Source organism: Aulostomus chinensis, chromosome 13 (assembly GCF_037954235.1).
Source record: "Aulostomus chinensis isolate RoL2024-O1b breed Wild chromosome 13, RoL_Achi_v1.0, whole genome shotgun sequence".
Classification (NCBI taxonomy): domain Eukaryota; kingdom Metazoa; phylum Chordata; class Actinopteri; order Syngnathiformes; family Aulostomidae; genus Aulostomus; species Aulostomus chinensis.
Window position 1 is genome coordinate 26,507,579 of NC_141332.1, and position 27,297 is coordinate 26,534,875.

Here is a 27,297-nt window from a genome sequence, read left to right on the forward strand (position 1 = left end):
AAGACACCACGCACCGGACGTTTGCAGCAATCATTCACCACCACAATCGGCCTCAGACATTTGCATAACTATCAGCACAAACATGACAGTTGCAGAGAGGAATGTCAGCCTCTGGTGGTTCCTGCGCTGCAGGTCATGAGCAAGAAGGGAAATCTGCCGGATTTCCGGAAATATTTAAATTACAAAAAGGCCCATTTTGATTTTGTAGAGCAAAAACAAGCTGAAGCTTGTAGCTGTGGGGGCTGGAGGAGGGACTTCAGGGCTCATTTAAAAATCAGTGCCAAGCGTTTTACTCACATCTCCACATTTTATTTTATTTTATTTAACCTTTACTTTACCAGGCAGTCACTTGAGATCAGGTGATCTCTTTTCCGAGCGAGACCCGGCCAAAATGGCAACATCTAAAACAAGCAAAATCAGACAAGAACAAACAAAGCGACGTGGTACAGAGAAAAAACGAACGGTGAAACAAGGCCAGACGTTGATAAAAGTCGAAGCAAGGAGGCAGGGGGAGGCGGGGCTTTACAAAGGGACACTGAGGAGAGAAGGTCAGGTTCATGGAAATGTGACACATTATCCAGCAAAACAATTACAGTCTTTTCAGTCTTTAAGATGTCCAAAGTCTGTGTTTTAAAATCAGACATGGTGGTGAGAGCCTGCAGTTTGAGAGTTTTTACTTTATACTTGCCGAAGACTTTTCTTTTCCTGCCTTTATGAGGAAAGAGAATTCATTCCTGCCACAAGTTGACAACAACAACACCGGAGGGGCACAGGAAGGAGCTTCTTTTTTTTTGTGTGGCGGCGTGGCTCAGAGGGGGAGTGGCTGTCTAGCAACCCAAGGGTCGCTGGTTCGATCCCCGCTTCCCCCGGTGACAGTGTCAAAGTGTCCTTGAACAAGATACTGATCCCCTGATGGCCCGTCCAGGGTGAACCCCGCCTCTCATCCAATGTCAGCTGGGATAGGCTCCACCCCCTGCAACCCTTAATGGATAAGCAGTGTAGAAAATGGATGGAAGGACCATCGTTGTTACTCTGGTTTTTGGATTTTATGAACAGAGCAAACACAAGAGACATAAACCAACAACAACTTGAGGGAACCGTGACAGTGAACGCACCGGGGAAGACACAACCCAAACACAATAAAGGACGTTGAGATGGTGAGACACACCAGCACATGAATAAATAAAGAGACAGTTGCCTCGGTGGATGATGGTGTTACTGGCGTGACGACCAAAGCTGAGCGAGGAAGTGCACGATGGGAAGGAGTGCTCTTAGAAATTCATCTTTGAAACCTGCTGATGCAGCAGACGCCTCACCAGTTTTAAGATGCTTCGCTGCAGTGGGATTCCTTTTTTTTTTAACTTTTTTTTTAATAAACAGTAGGGCAAAGCCTAAAATGTCTCAGGTTGTTGTGTTTTTACTTCAGAGGAATTAAGATTTTAGTGAACAAGAGGGAAATTCTATCAAGTTCTTCAAGAAAACGCTCAGGTTCTACGCTTCAGGAGGTTTTCTGGGCTTTTTAGGTATAAATGGCTCAAAGAGTTGCGATTTACTTTTGATCAGAGCATCACGGATATCAGCTCCCGTTGATGTGCTCCGATGCTGTTTAGTGCCTTAACACTTAAACGAGAGCTGGTGTGAATGAACGCGTCAAGGCACTGATAGAAAAGATCTCTGCCAACTCTCTCCCAGTAGGCAAAGCTTGAATTAAGTCGATGAATAAATAACCCAGTTTGGATTATTCCGTCTCAGGCTGGATGTACAAATCTCCTTGATCTTGCATAAAAATCCATGAAGAGATCCAAGATGTGGATGTGTGTAGGAGCGTGTGAATGATCTACCTGTTGAAACCCGGAGATGCTGATGAGAGATGCTTGTTTTTGCCAAATCCCATTTTCTTCTGTCTCGCGGAGCAGACTGGCTGAAAATGGTCGCCCCCCCCCCCCCCCCCCCCCCCCATGGCTGAACACAACGAGCTGAGGTGCACTCAGTGTGCTATCAGGAGCTAATAGAATTAGAAATAGCCTTTAGCCTCAGAACACTCAAATGTTTAATATCCAGCCATATCTTACTTGCTAAAACACCAATTAAACATTTAGATGTGGTTCCCAGTAATCGAGATTTGTCCTTTAAATTGGAATGAGTCAGTTTTTATCCCTGAGGGAAGAAGGCGGAGATGATAAAGGGATGAATGGAAGGAGCGTGAGCCATGTGAAGCAGACAGAAAAGTAGTTTTCACTGGTGCTTTGCTTGTTCTTTAGATCTACAATATTCCACAGCTCTTTGATAAAGGGGAGGAAAAATGAGTCTGGCCCATTTTCCCCCTCATCTTTTTTTCTCTTTTACAAATAACACAGCAAATCATATTTTTCTCCTCCCGGCATGCCTTTCATAACACACAGCAAACACCAAACATTCCCCGCGAAGGCTCGGTTGATGAAATGACTCGAGGAGGGAATATTCATCTTTTAGTGTTCAGCAGGTTCATGGCAGGTCAGATAAACGACGGCCTGGAAATATCTGAACCTGAAGAAGTGCCCCAATAATGGGCAAAAACTGGATATGACACACTTTATCTCTTTAAGATCTCGGACGCCGCCATAATGGCTGCCATAAATTGAGGGCTTCACACACAGGTGACTGATAACACCCAGACTGCCAGCTGTGGAGGAATTTGTCATTCCTGAAAGGTTAAACTCACAGCTTCACTGAGCTGACAAAAGTGAGAGTTCAGAAGATATGTCACATGATACCCCCTCCCCACACACACACACACACACACACACACACTCTGTGCACATGCATGTGTTTAACGTGATCGTTATCATCCTGAGCGTCTCTATGGCATCCATTTTAAACAGTAGGTTACATGTCACTCCGCTCACTGGAAATCCTGCGTTTCACTATGTTGAGCGTTCAGGCTCATCAAGAACGAGAGTTGACATGCAGAGGCTGATGACGGATCGCGTGTGATTAAAAACGCGGGAATGTGAGTGCACGGAATGTAGAGATGAACAGGAAGTCCTTGAACGATGTCATCTGTAGAGGTAGGAAACCTTCGCAGGTTTTTGGCACGAAGCCTCTAGTGTGTGAAACGTTTACCTGATGGTTCTTCTTTGGGTATTTTAAGCTTTTGTTTTGGTGACAGCAAAGAGTCGGGAAACAGAGTTGAGGGACGTTGCACTGCAGAAGGAAAACGGGCCGCATTTTCTACCTTGTGGGCACTGAAACCACTTTTACTGTATCATCTCATTCACACACACACACACACACACACACACACACACACACACACACACAGACTGGTGGTGCTCGAGAACACACAGTCGCTGAGTGTAAGCGAGGATTGCTGGATCCTTTATGAATTCTCGCACCTTCCCCCAGGATTTCTCTGAGACATCTTTAGAGGTAGGGAATATTTCAAAGCAAAGATGTACTTGGTTGTTCAGTGCGTCCACCACTTCACCCTCCGAGTAGAACTACAAGTCCCTTCTACTCTGCTTGTTCAAGCCTTGCACTTCGCCATCTTTGTAGAATGGAGCAGGACGTGAGCAGGGGTGATAGAGTGTTCTCCTGCTGCTCCGCCAGCGGAGGTTATCACGGCGCTGAACTCACTCCCAACCCTGATGCTGTTGAGTTTACACACCGCACGCCAGTTGTAGAACGCTGTCACAGGAGTGTCCGAACCTTGGAACAAGGGGCTTGATTCAATAACTTCCTAGATGTCTCTGGACTTGACTGTTTGATTGTCCGTAAATAAAGAAAGCTTCATACTGGTTACTTCACAGCAGGACTCCAGAATCTCTGTGTGACAGAGGCCAGACGCTGGTCCAGGTACACCTGAACCACTCGCTCATGGTGAAAGCCAGTAGCCGGTTCCTTCCTGCAACCGCCTTGCATTTCCCAGAGTACTGACATACAGCACCACCCTGCTAAATACTACAATCATCTTGTAAGGGTTCTACTAAGCGTGTGTGACTACTGAATATCAAAGAGTGACCCTGTGAATTACAGGAGAAAAGCTGACTACAAAACAAAGTGCTCATTTCAGCGCTGAGGAAAAATAAGAGAGGCAGCAGAGCGAATGTGGGAAGACGAGAGACAGAGAAGGCTTGAGGCTGGAAACGACAAACTCGCAGTTGCAAAGATGGGGAGGGAGAAGGTCGTGGAATGGAAGGTGCAGGACCTTGTTAACGCACACCTCTTCCTCCCTTTCGACCTCTTCCTCCTCTCCCTACTGATTGTAGAGTGGAAAAGAAGCTGCAGCAAAATTTTTATCAAAGGCTCAAACCAGAGACACCCTTAGACTTTGACTTCTTTATCTTCTGTCCCTCCTCTACTGCCTGTTTTTTTGAGTTCTTCTTTCCATTTTTATTGATGCTTTCCTTACTAATGGTGTATTATTTCCCTCCTGCTAGCCCTTCATTTTCAGAGCTAGCGGTTATGCCTGTGGGCATGAAAGAGATGAAATGAGTGAAAGATGAAATGGAACAGCGAGTCTTTAGCCCGCTCAGATTCTCACTCATGAATCTCTTTTCATCGTGTAATCTTTTACATAAATAAGTCAAATCTACACCACATTTTCTCACTTTTCAGTGAGAATAATTTACTTAAAACTAATAAGTACTTATTTCTGCAGGCCTCCTAACCCTCAACGCACCACTGGATTTTGAAGTTTCCCGGGAGCACTACCTGTCCGTGGAGGGAAGTCGGGGCAAGTCGTCCCTCAGTGACATCACTACAGTTGTCATTAATGTGACGGACGTGAATGACAACTCGCCTGTGTTTGGACGAGGCGACTACAGCACTGAAATATCAGAGGATCTTACACCAGGAAGCTTGGTGATGAAGGTAGACATCAACACACACACACACACACACACACACACACACACACACACACACACACACACACACACACAATAAAATCATCTCAACTAAAAGCTCAGTGAGAGGTATTTAGAAGCTGCATCAGTGTCCTGGGGTGCTTTTCGAATTCCCATTGTTTACACATGTTTTTCAGTATTCACCATTAATTATTCACCATGCACACGCGTGTTCAGCAGAATCACCTGTGTCGTTCACATCCGCGTCAGGAGCCCCGCTGCACTTGGTTACACCAACCAAGTAGAGAGCAGGTGATAGGCAGTTGTCATCGCTGTCAGAAATTCAAGGTTACATCAAATTGGTTATTTTATGACACATATTTCAAGTGTGATCTTGTATACACACACACACACATGCGCACACACACACACACTCATACAATATGAGGCACTTAAGAACTTCACAGCTGCAAAAACACCAGTAATCTTTAATTGAATCGCTGAATTGGATTGGACTTTAAATTAAATATATTCCCAAGGTTCAGTTTAAATGAAGGGCGTTTCACTCTTATCTGAAGCTTGAGAACACACTTCCCTATGTTGGACTTTTTTAACACTCACATTTGTCTATCTAGAGCGGTGAGGACCTACACTGTCATAACACACCCCCCCCCCGTCCCCCCAACCTTAATGTGCCTTCCCCATCACAGCTCACCCGTTCTCAAGTGCACCGCTCCCTTAAAAGCAATTCTTAACCTTCACCAGTGCTTTGAAGCTGTAATTAAAAGCTGAAATGTCCTCACTTGTTAAAAAAAAAAAAGGAATTGCAAAGAGGGAACTATCGTGCGCAAGCCCTCAACCTCCTCACACACACAGAGAATACACACACCCGTCCAAGGTGCAACATTCAAAGATTTGACGGCCTTGCGAGCATATTCACTCTAGTGATCCCATTTCACACACGGGCGCCACATGTTCACATACGTGTAACCAATAAAACGCCATCTGGCATCCTGCAGATGATTCCAGTAATAAAAGAGGATTACAGGTTTAAAACAAAACCACGTATGAAGAAACACACTGATAAATCCATACACGCCACAGACAGCTCGTCTGTGAGTTTAAAAAGGTTAACACCCAGACATGTATGCGCACGGTTATCCAACAGCACGTCAGCCGTCATCTGTCAGGCCTGCAGCAGAGATAACATGGCAATAACACAGCTCACTGGCTGGCTGATGGTCGGACTGTGGCTGGGTGATGAGGCTGTAATCATATGGTTTCATATTTGACATTTTTCTTCTGCTCCCATCGCTCCATTTTCACTATTTAACTGCAACTTGTCGCTACTTGAAATGTTTTGGAGGGAGAGTGTCTTCTGTCGGAGGGGCAAATTATAGGAATCATTGCTACAATGAGTTGAAGCCGTGACAATAAAGAGAAAAACAAGTGGACCAGACCGTGGTTTTATGGGCCATTAAACAATCAGCAAATTTTTATGTGCATCCTTATTTCAAGAAACTCCTCTTGTATTCCAATATTTCAATATGAATCAGAAGTTCTTGAAAACAACACAATTACCTTGAAAGCTTTTTCCCATGGAGGGTTTTCTTATTTTCCTCTTATCTCACTGGATAACTGCACATGTAAGACGGCAATAACTGCACATCCTTTGTCTGGCTGCCTGACCTCTGACCCCCTCACCTTGGCACCCTTATCTGAAAGGTAACAGCCACTGATCAGGACGGTCCGATCAACAGCCTGCTGCGTTACTCCATCGTGAGTGGAGACCCTCTGCAGCAGTTCACCATCCACCCTCGCAGCGGAGAAATCACTGTCTGTGCGGCGCTGGACAGAGAGGAGGTCAGCGGGCTTTTTTACATTGAAAATGAAGAGAAACCAGCAATAAAATGTCAACTAATCCAGTGAGAATGTGTTCACCTCCCTCCAGATGCCTCACTACTCCCTGACGGTGCAGGCGGCAGACGAAGGAAATCCTCCTCTTTCATCAGCGCTTCTCATCACCATCACCATCACTGACGTTAACGACAACCCGCCCGTCTTCTCTCGGGTCAATCACACTCTGGTACTACAGGTACAACAACCTGCATCTTTGTCTTGGTTTGCCTTTCAAACACTGATATGTCACTGATACACCGGCCCATGAAGTTCTGTTTCTGGAATGTGAGACCTATGGTCAGTGACTGTGAGGAGCCTGAGAGGCCACTGTGTCTGGATAGTTAGCTAGCTGGTGTAGCTGATTGGAACTTGGGTGGACTAGCATGGCTGACACGTGAACAGCTGGCTTTATTCAGCACTTCCACTCTGTTTTGAGATATCAACTCATAGAACCCACCAGGAGCTTCACCTCTGTTTGATGGCGCACTCACAAACTTTCTAAAGCCTCATGGAGCTGCAGGGCTCAGCTCTTGAGATCTGCCTATCGTCGTGTCCTTCAGCCATTCTGACATCTATGCAGACTAAACATGTGTCTTTTGTGATAGTTGCATCACAGCGTGCACCAGACGGCTTCATCCGCGTGTCGCAGTTCGAAAATTGCGGTTTCGATTCGGTCTCCTTTTTTCAAAAAAACCAAAGCAACAAACATTTTCGCATGCATTTGTGTTTCCAGATAATTAGCGGTGTGATTTATTGCCTTTAATGCCAGTTCAATAATTAATTATCATAGGCAAGTGTGCATGATTATTTCTCTCATCTGGCGTATATTCTGGGTGAGGAAACACTCCTCAGAACTGAACCATAAAAGCTGCCTGAAGCTGTTTTAAAAATGTTGGTGCAGCCTGAAGAGAAGAAAACCTCCCAGAGATCACGGCGTCGTCGCAGCGAGCGATACGTTAGAAGAATAAACTGGTGCCGTAACCCAGACCGCTCTGAATAGCCTGCTCACAAACTCCTGCAAATACCGTCCTGTGGTCCTGGTGTGTGTGTGTGTGTGTGTGTGTGTGTGTGGGGGGGGGGGGGCATCCACGTGTGACACTCACAACATTATGAAAAAATACATGATGTGAGCAGAGCATGCAACTCCCCACCAAGAGGGAGATTTGTTCATGATGGCTTTTATAACCTGAAAATACTCTTCGCCTGGAACAACTCTCAGTCCTGCTAAACAGGCCCGTCATGAGCCTCTTACCTGCTCTGCTGCCGACCGCCTAACGAGGTGATAATGAAGACAGATGAACTAATGGCTGCAGATAATTAGAGAGAAATCACAGAAGATCAGTCATTCTCTATCAATCTGTCTGTATCATTATAGCCCTCGCTAACACACTCCGGTGGAAATATGCTGACTTGTAAGTGCTGCTCTGTCATAACAGCAGCAACCGGAGCTCATTAAAAGTGTGCTGAGAGTTCAAGAGTGAAACTCTTCAGAGGAGCGAACCAGAGGGTTTCTGAACTTTGTGAGGATTAAAGAGACCAGCTGTCATGGTTTGTTGGGCGCGCGCGCGCGCGTGTGTGTGTGTGTGTGTTTGTCTGTGCCTATACTTGCAGGACATTTCATGCCACCCTTTCACCTAAAACCTCTAATTACACGGCCCGGTGTGTTGGAGGGGAAAAACCTTTAACAAGCGATGGAATCTGCTCACAAGCCCCACCAACTCTGGATCGCGCACTGCTGTGCTGCAGGCTGCAACTCGTGTCCGTCCACCAAAAACACTTGCGTGAGGAGATCTGTAGGGGAGTGCGGTGAAGATCACATGGGAAAGTTATTCAAATATTGAGTGGGTGTTATGGCTCTTAGCCTTAGCTGACTGAGTTCCTGTTGTATTACATAACAAAACAACAAGCGGCGTTATCTAGCAAGTAGGTGAATGCTAACATTAGCTGTTGCTAAAGCTAGCTATCATTTACTAATCAATAGTAATGGATCATCCAATATACGGTCTTGTCTTGAGAATTATGCCTGATGTCCCTTTGGGTTTTTACAATCCATCATTTTTTCAGTTCAGCCATGAAGCAATGAAATTAATGTAAAGTGAGGACGAATGGATTATCCAGGTATCCATCCATCGTCTTCCACTTATTCCTATTAAGGGTCGCTGGGGCTGGAGCCTATCCCAGCATCAACAGGCGAGAGGCGGGCTTCACCCTGGACAGGTCGCCAGTCCATCGCAGGGCCAACATACAGAGACAGACAACCATTCACATAGTGAATACCTACGGTTAGTTTAGAGAATCCAATCAGCCTAGTCCCCAATTGCATGTCTTTGGATGGTGGGAGGAAGCTGGAGTACCGCAGAGAACCCACACAGGCACGGGGAGAACATGCAAACACAGAAAGATCCCGTGCCCGAGCTGGGACTCAAACCCGGAACCTTCTTGCTGTGAGGTGACAGCGCTGACCACTGCACCACTGTGCAGCCATGGTATGCATCTCTCATTTAGTGGAACTTGCCTTTCACTTTTTAAAATAATTTTAATGCAAGTATCTACTTTCTAATACTTGCATTGTAAAGAATGTCTGATTAATTCAAACAGTGTGAAAGCCGTCATAAGAGAAACAGGCAAAACCTGTTTAGGGGGGCAGATCACCTGTTCCTGCCCCTACGTGGCTGGCAGTCACGCTCGGAAAGGTTGGTCACCACGTGTCAAAACATACAAATGTAGATTCATCCTCCAGCATTCTGACTTCACATCAGATGAACATGGCTGCCGCGTCAACATGGTTTATTCACTTCTACGTGTGTGTGTGTGTGTGTGTGTGTGTGTGTGTGTGTGTGTGTGTGTGTCTTCATGAGCTTCAGGCTGGTTGATAGCATTTAGTCCATCATGTCTCTGGCAGCAGCATCGCAGTGACGTTCCATCCCAACTGGCCGTCGCTCACTGACGATTAAAAGTTTCCCCCACCAGATCTCCCATCACTCTTCCGGCTGCCGCTCTGCCAGCTGAGAATTTCCCATCCAGTCACAGAACTGCCTGATCACCAGCCAAAAAAACGTCAGCTCTACATGGCGATAAATCCAAACCCGGTGATAAATCCAAACGTGGTGATATCATCTGTCTCCAGAGCCAGCTCTTCCTCATGAAGCAACATGGGAACTTAGTGCCCTTTTTTATTTTTCCGACAGGCCGGTGACAGCCATTACACGCCTTTTATTCACTGTTTGTCACCGTCGGAGACACGTGTGTAAGACAGACATTTGTTTCAAGCGACAGCCGCACGTTAGGTTGCAGTTGGATTTCAGTGTTTTGCTGAAAGCAGCAGATGGACAGGTGATTCAGTATCGCACCATAACCTCCTCAAGGGATGCAAGAGTGCTGCAGCACGGCGATAAATCGCCTCACATCAAGTGTACGGCCTCCCGCTGCTGGCTGAGGTTTGCCTTCACTCCAGCATGCTAAACAGTGACACATGAATAACCCATGTGAATGCGTTTGACTCACAAATTGAACAGCCTTTAAGACCATTGAAGTGATCTCTTTGGCTCCGCTCTGGGCTGCAGCCGTCTTATCTCTCTGTTGACAAAGGTGTATTGGGTAGAACTCGCTTTGCTGAGCTTTGAATTAAACGTTTAGAGGCAAAAGATGAAAAGATGTCATGGATGATGTTAATAGCTGAGCTTTCTCAGCTTCCTACTTTCATATTAACTGTATTTTAATGTAAATTCGTTCAGGATATGCACATTTGACCAGACTCAAATATTACCTCCCATTCATGTAGCAAACTTATTTCTCTTTCCAGCGAGCCTGATCAAGGCAGGTTTTTATGTTTTTTCAGTCAGAGAGTGACTCTGCATGGTGGGGTGGCCGCGGCGCCGCGTGAACAGTGTCGTCACCCGCGATGGCCTGAGAATCACAAGGATCCTATACACAGTCTCAACGTGGCGAGTGGTTTACACGTTTTTAACTTTGTTTGAATATTGACTTTGTTCCAGACTTGTAAACACAATATTTACCGTGTATAATAACAACCCACCATTATCAGCTTCCCGCTTTCAGTTTGCTGTCCGTACTGGCGACAACTTGAGCCTCGAAAAGGAATCAAATCCCCTTTTTGCTGACCGACAACTCCACCTCTTTGTTCGTTCATAACGCGGCCGTGCTTTGCGTGCTCTAATTGAATTTTCACAGACCTCACCAGAGTTTTGGAGTGTCTTAGCCCACGGACTCCAAGAAGTGTGTCTTTCACTGCCTCTCACTGCCCAAAGCCTACTTTTAAGTTTTGAGATTGATTGCCTCTTTCAGGGGAACCACTGGTCTCCATTAAATCCAGTGCTCTGTGAAAATCAACATGCAAAGACTTTAACGTAGCTGGTCCTGCTTGGTAATCCATCACGCTGAGCAGTTTAAGGCCTTTTTATTGCCAGGTTGCCCGGTGCATTGAAGATGCAAGAAGGGACGTCGAAGGAAAAATAAAATTCCCTTCAATTTACAGTCAGCTGCCGGGAAGGATTTTATAGCAAACTGATGGGGAAGTCATACGATAAACTCACATGGACAATGTGAGAAGGTCAATAAGTTTTTGTCCAGCTTCATATTCTCAAACGTATGGGGGGGGAACTTTCCTGAATCCAACAAATATGGAGGCTCTCAAAAAGAGCAGTAAAGCTAAGCGGGTGCGAGTGTTGCATCTTCACTGCCAGATATTTGACGAACATCGTCTCCTGCAGGAAGGCGAGTCAGTCGGCAGCAGCATCCTCCAGCTAATTGTGACAGACAAGGACACGCCCAAGAACGGCCCCCCTTTCTCCTTCCACATCGTCAGTGGCAACAAGGACGGCCGGTTCCACATCGACCAGGGCGGCTTGCTGTCGCTCTCTGCTCCTCTCAGGAAGAAGGTCAAATCTCATCATCAGCTCAAGATACAGGTATGTACAAAGTCAACGGTGGAACTCGGAGCCTGAGCTGAGTTCCTTCACCTCCTCTTCACTCTAACCTGACCCTTTGTCCCTCATTCCTCAGGGAAAAACATCGCATTGCCATATCTGTCAAATCTCACATCTCACTGCAGAGATTCACACAGTTTTGTCTCTGCTAAAATGTTATGACTTTGAAGAAATTGTCACACCGTGTCAAAGAAGCTATAATCCTGTCTCGGTGATAAAATGCTGATACGCTGTAGGAGTGTCCCTGGACGCCTCGGCTGCTGACAGAGCTGTCAGGAGAGATGCCAGTCACGCTGGCGAACCATAGAGAAAGTCATAGAAGCAGTCAGGAACTGTTGTCTGGATTGATCCTGCTATTCTCACAAGCCGAAGGATCTGGGGTGACGCAGGTTCAACTCTCAGCTGCAGAGTTTCTAATTTGAACCACTGAATTTGATTTGAATCAAAAAGTCTTATAATATAAAAAAAAACCCTGCAGTAGCTGATATTCTTTTGTTCTTCCTACTTGATAGGATGTCAGCATGATCTTTCTTTCATGGACTAATCTGTGCTGGTCTCAGGTGACGGACAGTGGCCACCCTCCCCTCTCATCCATCTGTGTGGTCACCATCAACGTCACCGAGCAGAGCAAGTATCCACCCTCGGTCGTTCCCCTCGAGGTCTTCATCACCACTGCTGGTGGGCTGTTTGCAAACCGGGTCATTGGCCGTCTCCACGCCTCAGACCAGGACCTGCAGGACGTTCTGATTTACAAGCTGGTGTCAGAAAGTCCAGCTGGGCAGAGATTTTCCGTTGACCTGGCTGACGGTAAAATCTGGGCAGATGAGAACCTTGAAGAGGGTTCCTATTCACTCAATGTCAGTGTGACGGATGGGAAGTTCACCGTCTGGACAGGGGTCAAAGTTCACATATGGGCCGCCACACAGAAGGTGCTGGACTCTGGCTTGACACTGCAGCTGGAGGGGACGTCGCCGGAGGAGTTTCTGGGCGATCACTGGAGAGGCCTCCAGCGCAGCCTGGGACAGGCCCTGGGTTTACCCCGGCAAGAGCTTCACCTGGCCAGCCTGCAGCAGCGACCCAACATGCAGCTTCTGGAGGCTCTGATGATCTGGAGGCCTCAGAGCGGAGTCGTCCATCCTCTACCAACCAGCAGACTAGCAGGTCATCCATCATGAATCATAGATATTGACTTATTTCATTCAGCTGTCACAGTGAGGGGCTTCTGCCACACTCACGCCATTCATGATTATAATCAGCTTTAATTCAGTTCTGCCAGCTTGCAAATCCTAATTACTGACTCCTCTGAAAGCTCCAGCATCTCAGACAACACTTGAGACTGCAGGGTGCCTGAAAATCAAGCAGAGAGTTTTAATGTTTAGGGTGGACGCTGACATGCAGTGATGTCACAGATCCTTCATCCAAAAAACCCAAAGCAAATCAGAAAAAGTTTTTTTGTGGTTTTTGAAAGGAAGGCAGGCATTGTTTCATTGTATGTGAAGTTAAATACTTTGACTTCTTTGATGCAGGTATCATATCGGACATGGAGGACTCTCTGGGCCTGAGCATCCTCAGGGTGAGCCACAACGGGTGTCTGGGCACGGGCTGTCCGCCACGAGGCTGCATCAACGCCGTCCGTCTCACAGGGGACAGACTGAACCATTTCACCACCGCCAGGGCAGGTTACATCACCCCTCAACACACCTGGGAAAGCGTCTGCCCCTGTAACGGTAAGTTTGCGTGGATGGAGGCGTCCATGATCGTAGATACTGGTGTGTTTACCAGGGAGGACGTGGTGCCGTTTTATCCGCCTGAATCACAATGAAACCTTCTAATTCATCCCCGTCCTTTTCTTTTCCTCTGAAGTGCTGAGTGCTTCCTGCTCTTCAGACAGATGGAGTAAGAAAACAAGCCTTATTTGAGGCCAGCTGTAAATTTTCAGCAGATTTCAGTTTATTGCCTCGACTCTTCTAGTGTGCACGATGTCCTCGACCGGGGTCTCATCCATCTGTTGGTTTAGCTGCACGACAGGAACGCAAGGGTTTTCTGCACTTTATTGTGTCAATGTTAGAAAATGTGAGATTCTGAGTTTTAATCTCATCGGCATCAGGTCAAATTTGCAGGAAACTGAGACGCGCGGTGTTTTGGTCATTTGAAAAGTCACATTCAGTCCGAATCAGGACAGTTTTACACACAGAAATGGAACATTTTTGTTTTCACCCACTTTTGGAAAATGTGTGTTTGCACATCAATGGAGCCGGGAGACTTTGACTGGAACATATTTGGTCTGAATGCACCCACAGGCAGCTTTGACTTAAACCAACCGCACATCTGAGTAGTGGCGCCGCCACCTCATCGGATCATCTTCAGTGACTTGTGTTGCCATTCCTGTGAGGATTAGTGGCGTTCTGTCAGAGTGGACGTCAGCCCCTCACAATGTGCTCTCATTATCAGCTTGTTTAGTGTCCTCTTCCCTTGGGAACATCCTCCGCATTAACACAATATTTTGACTATATTTGTTCACTCTTTGGTGTACCGATAAGACCTCAGGATGGAAATCAGACAAACGTGTGTCTCAAAAGCCCAAGGATTTAAGGTGGTAGGCTACAGTTTGAACTCGTTGAACTGTTCAACTGATACTGAATTTATGATAAATTCGAAGGATTCAACCCCAAACGTAATGGAGTCTTCCCTGTCCCATCATGCATCCTTCTGCTTTTGGTGCGCTCTAGCTGACAGATGAATAAACCAACAGGTGGCGGAGGTCATGACAGAGAGAAACCTGCCATTAGCCTTCATACAAAGAGTTCATGACATTTTTAAGGATGCATTAAAAAAAAAACATCTTCAGTTTGTCGTTTGATTTGGATGTTTTTGTTTTGAGTGGATTGGATTTTAACTCTGGCCGATCACTAAGATGAGGTTTCTACGCCATCAGAATTGGCTTCATTCACACTGGTGTCACATGACTCTCTCAGGGGTCAAGCCGAGCTGCTAGACCCTCATTAGCCCTCTGCCCTCCTCTCTGGTCTCTGTGTGTAGTATTGCTCCACAGCAGTATTACCTGGCCCTCTGTCTCCTGGGTTGGGATTCAATTAAACTCAAATAAATCTAGTAGCTTAAGTACCGCCTGAAAATGTTCAGTCCATCTTCTTCAAGTCAAAGCTGTCGAGAAATTCATCAGAACACGGTCGATATTGTTCTTTGATAAAGAAAATTCCTGCCTTTAAAGAAAAGAAACGAAAATTCCAATTGCAATTCTGCTTTTTCAGCTTTTGATGCATACAGAGATCACACAATTTAAGAAGAAACACACACACACACACGCACACACACAGTGCAGTCAGATGTGAGCGCTCACGTGAGTTTTACAGCACGTTTGATGTGCAAACTCTCGTGTTCATTGCAAAGTGAAGGTAGAACAACAGCGTGGCCTCGGGCGTTGATGCAGTTTTAGTGCAGGGACGTTCTTTTATTGAGGTTGTGTGTCCTGGATCGGTTCGGTTGAAGTTATTTGGTTATTTCCCGTCATGTAAACATCTTCAGGGTCTAAAAGAAGTAGAGATGTGAAAATAAAAAGACAAGCAGCTGCTCCCTAAGAATGTTTTAAAATCTGTGTGTTTCGCCACTCAAGGATGTCATGCTGGTCGTTCTATGCATTTTTTTTCCTGTCTTAAATTATTAAGCTTTTTGTGTCATCAGCCTGCTGTTGTTTTCATGGTTTTTTGTGTTTCAGAGTCGGCAGTGAGGTTCGATGATAAAGCCTACCTGAAATACCTTCACGGGATGGACGAAGACGACCGGGATTTCCAACTGTCTCTGAAGTTCAAGACGTTCCAGGATGAGAGTGTCATCATGTTGGCCAACGGCACCGACTGGGGACGCCTGCAGGTATTTAGAGCCCGAGAGAGAGTTCCTGCATGGCAGCTTTGTAAGGATATCTCGTCTGGAACAGGGTGCTGTCGCTGCTCTGTCGCCCTACAGCTGTTGTGCTCTCGCTGGTTCAGACTTTAACAACCGGCACAGGGGGAGTACCTGTAACCACTCACTGTTGAACTGTTCAGGTGCTTCTGTTTTCATCTCCTGCTACAAACAACTTCTGCTACACCGCATTCACAGATGTAGTTCCTGGTATATTATTTGATGCACTGTTTTATTGGCGACTGCACAGCCCAACAGTTTATTACGTACATACATTCAAATTCTGCTCATGCCTTGATGCATCAATAATAATAATCAGACATTAATGCAGTCATTCAGCTTCAAACATGCTGTGAGGTTCTCAGGTGAGAACAGTCCACAAACTACATCAGATCGAAACGGAATTCGTCTTTCCCAGTTTTCCTAGCAGTTTGTTGGGCTGATGAAACTTGGAGGGGCGGAGCATGGGTCACGGAAGAGCTCGCTAAGCTCCAGGGCAGATCTGGCAACTTCAAATGGACATCTATGAAAAAAATGAAGGCACTTTTAATATTTTTGAAAATACATCCAGACCCCTGGGATGGTTTCACGTATAACAGAGCTTTAATACAGGAGTTATGCGTCTGTCAGTGGAGACTGAAGTATTCGTTAATGTACAAAAACTGCAGGGGAAAATTCACATCTGTTTCGCTGTGACGTGGGAGCCACAGCCAGAGACGGACAAGTGACCAAAATGTTGAAAGTCCTCTGCTTTATACATTGAAACAGATCCCTTTAATAGTTCAGCATATTTACAGTACAAAACCTCGCAGGGAGCCATGAGACAGAGTGAAAAGGTGAATAAAGGAATCCCTCGTGAATCCGAATGTCCAGGTCTGTGTTTGGGACTCCAGCTATGATCTCTGTGTCTGATGACACAGGGACTTACCGACATGTATTCACTCCATGAGCCACACCTGCAAAAGCAAACCAAGATGTTGGCTTAAATTGAGAGCGTGAGCACGCCTGCCAGAGGCCCTGCCCGCGGCGCGCTGATTGGATCGATCATTTCCCACTGAAAAACGTTGTGTGGTGTCATGATGCCAGCGGAGAGTTGGTGGATTTAAAGGTCTGAACTCAGCGAATCGATTTGCATCAACGCTGCGGCAATCATTCACATCTGGTCCAAGGACATCCCAATAAAGAAGAGACATCCGTTTCCACATAAAGCTCACCTTGTTGGTTGGAAATGTAAAGATGCCTGTACTCAGGGAGGGGGAGACCATTTTTATTTATACGAAGGAGGTGGAAATAATTATTGCCCCTCCCTCTGAGACAACAGCTTGTTATTTCTTCCTGTGGTGAAGCTTTGCAACCTCCCCGATTTTTTAGCTGCTCCATGTGGGATGTCGTTGTTTGACACTAATTTACCTCTTGAATGATCAAACACGGGAGCCTCTGTTTCAGCCCGTCCAAGAACTCTCCAGTGAACGCCGGTGACAACTGAAGGTCTTCAGTCCCAAATGCATTCCCTCACAAACGCTCTGGCCTGGTCTGATCTGGCTTTATCTTCACTGTGAATATTTAGTTTGCTACTTTGTGCTTGCTGTCAGTGCAGGTGTCAGGTTTTTTAAGCTATTTAATATCTGCTGAGCTGCTTGTTCCATATGATGCCACTAATCTCTTTGTCATGTTTGGAGTAAACACAATCCGAGAATAGCAGGAAGCTTTGCTGTGTATCTGGGTCAACACTGGCAGCATCACACCCTGAAACTCAGCAAAGAACAGGATTCTTTTTGACTTTGCGCTGTTGTGGCAGCGCTGACATTTGAGACCTGAGACCTTCCCTCGCTCCTAAATACCAGCTGCACCCTGGGCCTTTTCTTTTTGCTTGGAGAGACATTTCACCCCAAAATTGCCATTAGTTTATGAATTTCTCATCAGTAGACATGAAGACAACTTGTATGCTTCTCGTGCCAAATCCTGATCAGATATCGAAGCACATCAGGCCTGCCCTCCCTTTATCTCAGCATGACAGATTGTTTCATGTGCTCATGTGCGTTAAATGCCTGATTGAATCCCACCCCACATTCATTTTGAAGTTCCACATCGGATTATGGAGCTGCCGATACTGGCCTGCTTTATTATTCCTTGCTTTTCCATCGTAATCAGCTCATCAATTCCATTTTTAACTGGAGCTCTGATGAGCGCCGGCTCTGGGTGCCGCACGTGAGCGGCATGTTGCCGTTTTCCCTTAAAATGCATGCCGAGGGATCCGGCGAGACTTCTGCAGAAATCCCAGTGCAAAACTTCCAAATGTAGTGGGCATTTTTTTTGGGGGGGGGGGGGGGGGACTGACAGGGGAGAGAAAGATCCAGCGTGGCACAACAATGTAAGAAGGAATGAATTGTAGTATTCATAGTGAGACATGAATAATTCGCAGAACAGATAATAAAAAATGGCTGGATGTGGACTTGAAATGCTGCATGATGCCTCCCCTTGTGGGCTCTTCTCATTTGTGTGACATCCGTGTGCACTCGAGCAGAATATTCAATCACCTTGATTCTTGAAAAACATCAAAAGGAGCATTCAGCCTGTCCCAGGGCTCTACCTCCTGGGTTTTGGATCTTGACTCGCACATGCAAGAATGCGTCCCCGCCTGATTCATTGTGAGAAGAAATGGCTTCAAAAGGAATTTCTAAATGTGGTCATCTGAGAAGTCCCCTCTATGTTTTTTTTTTTTTTTGTGATGACTTCAGAGAAACTTCCTGGAGATTTGCACGCTTCATTTCCCACAAGCTACTGCGTGTCTCAGTGGCTTCTCATAAACCTCCAAAATCTCATCAGTATGCTGCATCAAGAGACACACGGAAAAAAAAACATACATATTTAAGTTCAGACCTATTTGCTGCTGCTAATTCTCTTTTATGTCTGCACAGATCTCACTCTAGTCATCACCTTTGAAATGGAAATTGAAAGCTGCTGAGTTGGAAGCCGCCGTGGTAAACTGTGCAGAAGAAGTAGAAGTGATGTGACAGTGGCAAGACGACGCTGTCCTCTATGAGAAGTGACAGCTCAGATCTGACGGCAGAGATGTTTGCAGACTCCGAGGTGCACGTAGAATAACTGGACCATCACTCACGCTTGTAGCGCTTCTGTCAGTTCACACATTTATCTTCCCACAAGAGAGTAGGCAAAACATCAGTGCCTTGCTCAAGGACCTTTTGAAGGAATTAAGGTGATGCCTCACCTCAGGAGTGTATTTTTCCTGTCCGGTACTCCCTTACAAACCCACAAAGACAGTTTTTCCCTCCTGCATCACCTCATTTTTGACTCCAGAATGCAGGAAGAGCCAGCCACATATATTTAGCTTCAGCTTATGACGACTAACAGCTCACAACCGCAAAACTGTCCAAGGGCGTCGGTGAGTAAACTGTCAGCCAGGCCCACATTCCAGGCCGCTTCCTTGGCTTTTTCACACCTGGGAGTCCACACCGAGGTCGGGAGCCAAGCTCGCGTTTGTAACATTGATACATTTGATCGGTTGGTTGTGGTTTCACGCTGCAAGTACATCAAAGAGGTTAGGCGTGACAAACTTACATCACATCCTGTTGTCATCAGCTCCTGTGTGTGGTTGTTACTCTCCAGATTTTAGAGAGACAGAATGAGTGGACTCAAAATTTCCAGTTTATTCACATTAAATGCCGTGGAAATATTCCAACTTGAGATATTCCTGTAACGGGGCATCGTCCTCCCTCAGCGGGAGACACAGACTGTAATCCGGCCTTACAAGCTCATGTTCACGCACCTCTTTTTTTCTGTATCATTACTGGACATGCAAATGTAGGCACTGATGGTGAGGCTTTTTTCCCCATGTTGCCCAGTTTAATTATGTACAACAACAAACCATGTGAGCGCTCAGTGATCCGTTTATCAGTGCACTGGCACTTCCTGTGTGTGTGTGTGTGTGTGTGTGTGTGTGTGTGTGTGTGTGTGTGTGTGTGTGTGTGTGTGTGTGTGTGTGTGGAGTAGCTGTTGCTGCATATTGAACTTTGCCCGGCAGCATTAAAGCTCCCTGCTGGAAGCTTGCGTTGTCTGCTGCAACACTCAGGGGCGCTGATTTATGAAGTCATGAAGGACCGATGCTGTAGAGCCCCGGTCCCTGTGGAGTCAGAGCTGGCACGCTGCCGCCGCCTCTGCTGATACTGTAAATCCTCAGTGCGTCAAAGTGCTCTATCTCTCTTCAAATACCTCATGGCAGAAATCACACCAAGTCATATAAAATAGATTAAAAGGCAAGTGACGGCACCTCGTGCGTCTCCAGGTTTCTACTTGTTCTGCTGCCAGCGCTTCAGCGTCTGACGAGACGACGCAGCCCTCATCAGACTTCACCCGGAGCTGGAACTGATCCATGTGAAAAATTTTGCAAACCATTTAAATGAATCATTCAAATTGGGTTTTTTTTTTCTTTTTTTTTTCCCCTTTTGTTGTTCCAGCAATTTGGAATCAAACCTCTGGAAAGTAAACATGCATTGCCCAGAGATCAGCCTGAGCAGCATGAGCGAGCAAGCAGCTCTCGCCAGAATCGTATATCAATAAATAAATGTGCAAAACATTGGAAATACATGCTAATTGTCCTGCGGCAATTAAAGGAGAAGAAGCAGAGCAGATTGGCATCAATAATTCATCACAGAACTTTGGTGACCAACAACGTGGTGGCAATTAGCAAGACGGACGGCTCATCTGTGTTTCTAATCGGGATTCAAAACGAGAGCATTTCATTTCATAAGAGAACGTTAGTGGGGGAAAAGGTGCCGGCTTGTTAGTTTGTAGGAGCGCTGAGCGTGCAGAAACATAAAGGGGCTGACGCTGAGGAATGGTGTGTGTGTGTGTGTGTGTGTGTGTGTGTGTGTGTGTGTGTGTGTGTGTGTGTGTGTGTGTGTGTGTGTGTGTGTGTGTGTGTGAGTGTGTGTGTGTGTGTGTGCTGTAGCACATCAGCAACATGGAGCTCCGACAGCAAACATGGATTGTGTTTGTAGAACAAAAGACTTGTCAACAAAAACGCAGCAGTGTTTATCCTCTTGATGGCTGCATTCATCACACGCTGACTCGAAATGGCGCCGTTGTTCCAGGGGTGTGCGCCGTACGTTTAGCTTTGATTTAAGGTGAGATAGAGCAGGTGAACTTTATAACTCACAGGTATCAACAGGAATCGATGGTCTTCATTAAGACACTTACTTCCTCTGCTAGAGAGCAAATGTTTGTGCTTGGTGTGTCAGCAGGATCTCATATAAACCATGAAAGAGGTTTTCACTAAAGTTGGTGGAGGAGTGGAGAGTCAGCAAAGCAATAAAAAACAGTGAATCCTGGGTGGGTTTTCTTTCATGTCCACGACCCAGCGAGTTGACCAGAGCATCTCAGATGTGGGCGGCACCTCCAGAGCTCGGTGACGGGTCACCGTGAGGACAGACAGTTTGAGTTCAACGGCCTCGGGCTGCAGTTTTCTAGAATGATTTCAGCGCTCGGAGCAATCACGTCAACCAAAATGTCTGTTTGTCTTGGTCGTTCGGCTCTGATCCTTTCTGCTCCCTTCCTGATTTTGGTTGAAAAGGGAGTTTTGTTAGTCGTGTATTTATGAAGCATTTAAATATATGTCAGCATGTACAGTAGCCATTAAAGTAATTTTTAAAACAAAGCAGTACCATGTACTCTGATTAAATCTTCATACCTCCTGACCTACATCAACCATACAATCAATACTTCCTGGGTAGAAATAATAGCAGCAGAAGATTGCTATAATTGAACAAACAAATCAATGTAATAGGTTCCCTGACATGACGCATAACCATAAAGTAATAGAAAGTTTCGCTGGGAGTCGAGTGACGGTGAAATTACTTTCTCCATCCGTCAAACACAAGGAAGCCAATCAGTGACTTGGTGGTTTGGACTTTAATTCTGACTCAAAAGAATTGTTGGAGTTTTGGCTTCATTTTGTTTCATAAAGAAAATGAAAGAAACAAATTCATCCATTCACGTTTTCATTCAAACAGCAGGCTGATTATTGTGTTTATTATTGTGCTAGCTATTATCAGCTGCTAACTGCAAAGCAACGCTCAGAGTGTCTCCTGTTGTTCCAGTCAGCTGGGCAGCAGCGACCTTGACAGCAGACCCGCCAGCAGCGTGACAGAGAAACTGCATCAACAACAGAAGTGGTTACAGATCATTTGTTAGCAACACTGCAAAACCAACCCAACTGAAATGTGTTTGGACTAAATACAAACTCTATCAACCTGACTGCATTGCTTCATTTGTAAACCATAAGGTGCTGGAACGCTAAGTACATATGACGGCTCAGGGGTGAGAGAGAGGCACAGGTCCCGGATCGTACACAGACAACAACATACAAATGCCCACTTGCCATGATGTGGGACTTACAAGCCTCCATTTCAAATAATATCCATGGTATCAACATTATGACGATAATTCACAGTTATTAGCCTCCTCTGCACTGCACAGGTGAGTGCCCACATCACTACAGGTGGGACTTAGAGTCTACAGTCAGCAGTTCGTTTCTCAACAAACAAAAAAGAGCTCACAATAAATCACACAAATCTTCCATTATTATTATTATTACGGTATTTAAGGATTGGCACAGCGGCCTATTATTAGACGGTCTGCTCACCATTTAGTTGTCCAAGACACCCAACATCACGTTAGACCCGGCTTGGCTAGCTGGAGGTGAACCAGGCTAGCTGGAGGTGAACCAGGCCAGCTGGAGGTGAACCAGGCTAGCTGGAGGTGAATCAGGCTAGCTGGAGGTGAACCAGGCTAGCTGGAGGTGAATCAGAATAGCTGGAGGTGAATCAGGCTAGCTGGAGGTGAACCAGGCTAGCTGGAGGTGAACCAGGCTAGCTGGAGGTGAACCTGGCTCGCTGTGGTGGCGCTGGCCTCCTGCTGATCGTCACCATGACCGCTGCAGCTGCCCTCGTCGCCGCTTGTGGAGGCTTTTCTGACTCGTTTCAAGCGTCATGCGACTCTTCCTTCTTTTTGAAAAAACAGCAAATTTAACTGTCTTTTTGAGATGTTGGCGTTGAAACAGGAACTGTTTATTTCCTCTCTGCTCGCTCCTCAGAGGCGGCGAATTTCGAAAGGTTATTTGTTTGTGTCGGGGCGTGGTTTGTTGGCATCAGCGCATCAACAGATCTCCGACTCTTTCAAATGACGTTGAATCTTAATAAACAACATGAAATTCTAAGGATTTGGTCTGTAAATTTATCTATGCGCATTATTGTTGTATTTTAAACATTTTTTAAACTTTTTCATATTTTCCTTTAATACAAGAGGTACGGGATCTGCCCAAATAATTACAGAGGTACCGGATCTGCCCAAATAAGTACCGGAACACAGGGAGGCCAAAATTCAGAGGTGCCGGATCTTGTTCCGGCAGGATCCGGCTCAAATTAACCCCTGCCTGACTGTCAATGTTTTCCACCACCAACGTCTTCGAAGTCTAACTCGGCCGTTCTGTCCCCCTCTTTACTCACTTCATCATTCGACCCAACAGCTCTCCCCAAGGAAGGAATCAAACTGCTTCTCTACAACTACAATTTACTTAAGGTGAAAGTCAAAGATTGATCTGGAGCCTCGACACAGCCGATAAGATTTCACCAGATCTTATCAAAAATCGACAAGTCTGTCCTTTAGAAAGAACCTCACTTTCAAGGTGTCAAGTATCGATTAAGTCATCAAGCCCCGATTGATTAAAGACTTGAATTCTTCTTCTGGTTTGGTGTCTCCAGCTCTTCACCTCCTTCTTTGTCATGTGGTGTGTCTTGTGTGACTGACCTTGGTTGTCCTCCCACAGGTGAGTGGGGGACAGCTGCAGTTCAGGTACAGCTGTGGAAACACGGCTCCTGGCTGGTTAATGTTCAGGTCTGATTCAGTGTCCGATGGCCGCTGGCACAGCATCCTGCTGGAGGTCACACCCACCTCCCTGAGCCTGACCCTGGACCAGCATCATCCGGCCTCCACCACCCTGAGCGAGCCGTGTCGTATGATGCGCCCCCATGGTGCTTTGCTCTTTGCCTCCATTGCTCAAGACTCTACTCAGGACTCCAACGGCCATCCTCTTAATTTCATTGGTTGCCTGGAGCACTTGGAGCTCAACAAGGAGCCAATCAGAGTAGGAGATACAGCGGAATGGACAGGACCAGGAAGCAGGAGAGTGTTTGGGGTCTACCAGTGCTGCACTCGGGTGGGACCCTGCGACGACAACCCCTGTCAGAATGGAGGGGCCTGTGAGGAGGACGCCAGCGGAGGTGAGAGCTGCAGTAAACCAGTACAAACATGGCATGTCTGCTCTGCTCGTCATGTAGCATTTGTGAAAGAGACGGTCAACCACGATTCTCTTCTTCCAGTCTGACCTCCAGTGTGCTGGTACATTGCATGATTTTTTGTTTTATCCACAATATAAAACGTTTATATTTATGTCTTTCATGATTGGGTAAAAATAATTTACATCACCCAAAAACTTCAAGTGCATTCCCATAAATTTCCCTTCACTCCTGTGGAAAGTTGACAATTTTGCACATTAAAGGCATTTTGCAACCTTCATTCAAACAGAAACTTTACAAAGCCTGACCAGGCGGCTTTCTGTTCCTGCCGGTCAGCCTTTGATGCCCGATGAGCAAACTGGTAGCCGTCTGATGACCAGATGACTACTCTGCCTTCCCATTGGCTTTCTAAGCTGTTGGATTTCAGTAAAAGAGAAGTACTTTTTTGGTTACAGTCTTTCCTCCAATAAGCCAAAGGAGCAGTGAGAGCAGGAACGTCGAACATGTTTTTTGGTGGCTTGTTTCTGGGGATGTTTCCACAGCATTGCTCTTTCAAAAGGGAACCAAAGTTCTCACACACAATAAAAAGCAAAATTTTTTCTTTTTTTGGGTGAAATGAAAGCATTCCCTTCCCCTCCGAATGAATGCAGTGAGACTCCAGCACATCCTCTCGTTCAGGGATGAACCACTGAGGACTCCTCAAATCCTTATCTGACCCTGAGTGTCACACGCTCGCTTATTACCATTTTAGGTTATCATTAATTGACCGAATGCATCAGTTCTCGGCCAAATACAAAAGATAACAAATTGGCGCTGGAGTGTCTCTTTACATAATGCTTCGTCAAAGAGGATGTTCGGCGGCTTGACTTTGCTGAGAGCAGCAGCTGATAAGTAGACGAGTCGACGATAAAAGTGCAGCTTTACACTAATTTTCCTCTGTCCGGGATTGCGGCGCCGAGTGCAGCCGTACGTCCTTTTCCTATGAAGGTGGGGAAATGAGAGCAAACATAAAGCCGTGGGCGATAGCGATCTGAGCAGCGTAAACAAACAGTCCCTGAAGCTGTTCTCAGAGACTTGTTTGTTTTCTTTATCGTGTGTTTACCTGTTAGGTCACTGCACGCTGCGATTTGTTACTCTGCGGTCCGGTGGAAGCATCGACTGTGGACGCAGGACAGAGGTTTGGCTTACTTCTCTCAGGACGTTATTCATCGTCACGTCAAATCATATTTCAGTTACGCTTCAGGCTTATAATCTGTGCTTTGATGTCGGGGAAAAACAACAATTCCCAAAAGATCTTTCCAGATGGAAGAAATGTAATCAGACAGAGGACAGAAACAAATGTGGCCCTGATTGTTTTTAGATTTGTTTATTTCGTTGGTGGGCATTGAGTTGCTCCCTCCCCGGTGGAGGGATAGATGGATGGACAGTCGGAGAGCTGAGGCCACCTCAACTGAACCCAAGGTCAAATGAATCGCCATTTTTCACTGTCTTAAATCGGTCGGCTCTTCCTTGGCCCATGCAAGTCTGGCTCCAGCAAGTCTGCTGAAAAAAGTGACCTCATAGTTTTTGTGCAGTCCTACCAACAAACAAATGGCACCAAAAACCTGAGCTTCTTTGTGTAGATAACAAGGAAGTGAGAGGGCAGATACAAGGAGTTGCATTTGTCCTTTTCTTTCATCAATGGCCAGCCTTTTTTAACGCCTCGGCCCCAGCACACGCTGGAGGCTGGAGGCTGGAGGACGGAGGCTGGAGGCTGGAGGACGGAGGCTGGAGGACGGAGGACGGAGGCTGGAGGACGGAGGCTGGAGGCTTCTTGTGTTGTCCTTAGCGCCATATCTCTGGAAAGTTTCTCCGAATTTGTTGCAAACATCCGCAGTTAAGGAAGGAAGAACTTAACACCTTTATGAGGTGAAAGGTCACGGTCACTGCTGACAGACACTGTTTGTGGTTGTTATTTTCAGTTTAAAAAAATTAAGATTGTTGTAAAGGAAGGGATTTTCAGTATGAAATGGATTTGATTTATGTATTTATTCGTTTGGGGTTTCTTCTCATTCCTGTTTGCTCACTTTGATTTCTTTCTATAAAAAATTAAGTAGTAATCAGTCTGGTGGGGCTGCAAGACCTCCCCCGACAAGCAGCGCATCCATCAGCTGCACCTTCCGATTTCCAGAACTTCTTATTTTCTTGTTTCCAGACGTAGACTTGGAGTATTCTGTCACAGGAGCTGCAATAGCGCCCTCTGCCATATGCCAGTGATAAGGCTCAATACCAGAAAATCCCGCCGACCTGACAGCCCCTCCTGGTTTTAAACAGTTATGTGTTAACAGCCCAAACCCAACCGACCAGTTTATACTTATTTATACATATTAAAGTATCACAATTGTCAGGAGCCTGTTGTGTCTCCACGCCTGTAAATGCCACAGCTCCTGGAGTTTCCTCGCTCCTGGTTCACAGCGACGTGGGCTTGATAGCAATGACAGCACCAGCTTTTGCAGGTTTAACTGAGGAGGACTGAGCGCTCTCCGTGGTGCTGATCCCACCGCTGGGAAACCAGGTTAAACCAACATATGCATGATTTGAAAATCTCTTTTTCACTTTTTCAATGAAGCAAAACAAGAAGCTCTTTATCAGAGACACAAACTCTGTGTCTGTCTTCCTGTCTCACGTGAAATGGTGGTTGCTCTGGACGTCACGCTGCCCGTTCAGGACAACAAACAGAACAAAGCCACAGGCGGACGCAACTGGCATGATAAAACTGTTTAATCAAAAACTCGTCCCCAAGCCTTGGTTTGGAGACGTATTTTCAGTCCTAGCTGGAATAAAAGGATGATGAGCTTTTTCTTTCTCTGACAAAAGTTGGAAACAAAACCTCGAAAGTTTACTTGGTCGCTCAGTCCCTCTGTGACTCACCAAAGCAGCTATTTTGAGGTGTAATTTTCTTCTTTTCTGTGAATGCTTTCTTACATTTACTGAGCGTCGCCTTCACTCTAGCGTTTTAGAGAATAGACGGTAATAGCAGAAGGATGAGTCATGCCTGTTCCTCAGGAAATATTGTCTTTGCTGCATCGCGTTCTGGTCCATTTCCTGCACCTGTGTGATTGTTTGTGTACGATGGCGGGTTGAGGAGGGAGCGCTCTGTTTGAGCTGCCAACGTGATGTTAACTTGTGATGTTTCAGATCAAACTGCCTGTGCTGCCTCCTGGATTCGGTGTCATGTGTGTTTGCAAGTTATCTCAGAAGGCCGAAGAAACAACAAAACGCAGCTTCTGTTAAAGAGCGCTGAAGCTTTTTTGGAGTGATTTCTTCCTCTAAATATCAAACCACTCGTGTGCTCTCCGGCGATATTGGGCTGACCTTTGCTTTGATTCACTGCCTGTAGGGAAACTCGCTGCAGCT

The 27,297-nt window shown here is 46.0% G+C and overlaps 1 protein-coding gene across 3 annotated transcripts in view; it reads left to right on the top strand.

Annotated features, from left to right (window-relative positions):
* Nucleotides 1-27,297, top strand: part of fat2 (FAT atypical cadherin 2) — a 101,236-nt gene that overhangs the window by 61,094 nt on the left and 12,845 nt on the right. For 2 of the 3 annotated variants that reach the window (XM_086222332.1, XM_086222334.1), the window contains exons 17-24: nucleotides 4,640-4,851; nucleotides 6,552-6,689; nucleotides 6,778-6,921; nucleotides 11,456-11,653; nucleotides 12,232-12,832; nucleotides 13,198-13,398; nucleotides 15,405-15,559; nucleotides 23,433-23,886. In XM_086222332.1, the coding sequence (XP_086078458.1) occupies nucleotides 4,640-4,851; nucleotides 6,552-6,689; nucleotides 6,778-6,921; nucleotides 11,456-11,653; nucleotides 12,232-12,832; nucleotides 13,198-13,398; nucleotides 15,405-15,559; nucleotides 23,433-23,886 (2,103 nt within the window). The remainder of the gene's footprint in view (nucleotides 1-4,639; nucleotides 4,852-6,551; nucleotides 6,690-6,777; nucleotides 6,922-11,455; nucleotides 11,654-12,231; nucleotides 12,833-13,197; nucleotides 13,399-15,404; nucleotides 15,560-23,432; nucleotides 23,887-27,297) is intronic. The other variant, XR_015118971.1, reaches the window with a different exon arrangement.